Source organism: Limulus polyphemus, unplaced genomic scaffold, assembly GCF_000517525.1.
Source record: "Limulus polyphemus unplaced genomic scaffold, Limulus_polyphemus-2.1.2 Scaffold36, whole genome shotgun sequence".
NCBI classification, from domain to species: domain Eukaryota; kingdom Metazoa; phylum Arthropoda; class Merostomata; order Xiphosura; family Limulidae; genus Limulus; species Limulus polyphemus.
The window spans coordinates 1,015,617-1,018,291 of record NW_013665646.1 but is presented as its reverse complement, the minus strand read 5'-3'; the positions used below and the strand labels follow the sequence as shown (position 1 = coordinate 1,018,291).

The 2,675-nt window shown below is 35.2% G+C and overlaps 1 protein-coding gene across 1 annotated transcript in view; it reads left to right on the top strand.

Moving 5' to 3' along the window:
• LOC111086229 (toxin-like protein 14) overlaps nucleotides 1-1,881 on the top strand; it is a 3,045-nt gene extending 1,164 nt beyond the window's left edge. The window contains exons 2-3 of the mRNA XM_022388212.1: nucleotides 526-646; nucleotides 1,762-1,881. Coding sequence (XP_022243920.1) covers nucleotides 526-646; nucleotides 1,762-1,873 — 233 coding nt within the window. The 3' untranslated portion in view covers nucleotides 1,874-1,881. The remainder of the gene's footprint in view (nucleotides 1-525; nucleotides 647-1,761) is intronic.
• The last annotated feature ends 794 nt before the right edge of the window (nucleotides 1,882-2,675 follow it).

The window sequence follows — 2,675 nt, the reverse complement described above, 5'->3', positions numbered from 1 at the left end:
TTTGTAAGTTAAAGGCGTTAGAGATGATCTTTTGTTGTATTAGGGCTTAGAGGTGATCTTTGTTGATTAAAGGCTTAGAGGTGATCTTTTGTTGATTAAAGACTTAGAGATGACTTTTTGTTGATTAAAGGCTTAGAGGTGATCTTTTGTTGATGAAAGACTTAGAGATGACCTTTTGTTGATTAAAGGCTTAGAGATGATCTTTTGTTGATTAAAGACTTAGAGATGACCTTTTGTTGATTAAGGGCTTAGAGGTGACCTTTTGTTGATTAAAGGCTTAGAGATGACCTTTTGTTGATTAAAGGCTTAGAGGTGACTTTTTGTTGATTAAAGGCTTAGAGCTGACCTTTTGTTGATTAAAGGCTTAGAGGTGACTTTTTGTTGATTAAAGGCTTAGAGATGACCTTTTGTTGATTAAAGGCTTAGAGCTGACCTTTTGTTGATTAAAGGCTTAGAGGTGATATTTTGTTGATTAAAGGCTTAGAGCTGACCTTTTGTTGATCACGAGCATCTTGATTTCCACAGATGGGTGTTATGATTCTGATTTTGGCCAGATTGACAACCAAGGCGTCATATATAATGACAGCAGATGTGAACGTTTAGACTGTGATGCGAATGGAGCTGAAGCATTTATTTATGGAGCAGGGTAACCATATTTTATTCTTTACATTTTGAAAATTTCTTTTTAAAAATAACATGTATACAGTTTGAGTGCTTCTCCCATTTCACTATTATTTCAAACTAACAGTCTGTCCTAAACTTAATGTAACAATTATATTGTGTATCGATGTTTCATCTTTTGTAGATGCTGTCGTAAGCTATATTTTTAATGGTGTAATTTGTCCGCTAAAGTGGCGTAGAACGCCTAGGAAGTTCTAAGGATATGTTTGTTTGTTTTTTGAATTTCGCGCAAAGCTACACGAGGGCTATCTGCGCTAGCCGTCTTTAATTTAGCAGTTTAAGACTAGAGGAAAGGCAGCTAGTCATCACCACCTACCGCCAACTCTTGGTCTACTCTTTTACCAACGAATAGTGGAATTGACCGTCACTTTATAATGCCCCCACGGCTGAAAGGGCGAGCATGTTTGGTGTGACGGGGGATTCAAACGATTGCGAGTCGAGCGCCCTAACCACCTGGCTAAGGATATGTCTACTTTGTTTCTTGTATATTCGAAGCTAGATTATAAATACGAGAGCTATGAATTGTGTGGTTATTTTCAAGATAGTTGAATCAGTCAGTGTGTTTAACTAACGATCGCGGTTATTTTGCACAGTTTTATGCTAGTTAGCGGCATTTGTAACATAGGCCTACAGCAAATGTAAGGCAGTGGTGAAATTCATAGAAACGTTATAACTTTTAACCTGATAATTCATAATAACCCGCCAGCAAAAGAACTACCATACTAAAATTATATTTATTTGAACTAGGAAACAAACAAACAAAGTTTTCCGTAACATATATTTTTTTCTTTATTTATACGTTAATTATTATTTGAACTTTACATTAACATTGCGACGAGAGGAAAGAAGTGGTTGATATTATATTACGAAAAACAATAAAAAAACAAACAACTTAATTAATGTTTCATATGGGCTTTCAACCCTAAAATCTGGGTTTCTATTCCCGACGATGGACACACTAAAGTTAGTTAATAAAACAATGAAGATTGCAAGAAAAGTAAATCTCTTATCATTAGATTTGGAAAAGAATTTCTCATGGCACACTTTAATTAAGAAACGCATGTTTTATGTATTTTATAGGTGCGGCGCTATTAGTGTCGACAATCCAAACTGCAAGCTGGTGCCTGGAGAAGGACATTATCCATCTTGCTGCCCGGCCCCAATATGCGTGTCGCCACATAAATTGGAATAAAAGATGGCGACTTTAGTTTTTATTTTAGATAAATCTATGTAATGTAGTGTGAATTAACTGTTAAGTAGACACAAATAATAAGATATCTCTGAATAAACATTTGTACTATGATATAAATAGAAAAGTTTTAACTTCGTCGATTTAACGTATTCTAATTGAAACACAAACGGACAGTCAAAATTTACCTAGTTACTAGAACAAGATTTGTGTTGTTTTTGTTTCACAGTTTTTTGTTTTTGATCTTTCATACACCTTTTTTTTTAATGTATTAATATCGGATTTCAATCGGATTTTGGATTGAATGAAAGTTCTTATGAAACAGTTTATTAATAAACATGTATATCAGTCGAGTTTATATCTTCTGTCACGTGCCGATGTCTGTCACGTGCCAATGTCATGTCGTGGTTGCTTTGTTCACTTGGTTCAAAGACCATAAAGATTTTCAGTATAACCTAATGTTAATATGATTATGGGAGTATACTGTGTTAAAGAAATAAAGCTTCAACTGTTTTAGTTCACGCGTCTCATTCACCTCTTTGCTATCGCTAATAAACTGTTGTTCTCGATTCTGCTTTCCCCCCCCCACCCCCCTAAATTTTATAGCTCTTGGTTGAAACTATGTCCTGTCCACGGAGCGTGTGGTCGGTACTTACTTCCGAATGGGTCTAGGTGTATCAAAACTTTAAGCGTCACTGTGTAACAGTACAGTATGTTTGGAATATGGAAGAAGAACGCCTAAAAAAATGTATCTTTATGACCTATAATCACTAAAAGAACTGTATGCCATAAACAACTGTAACTA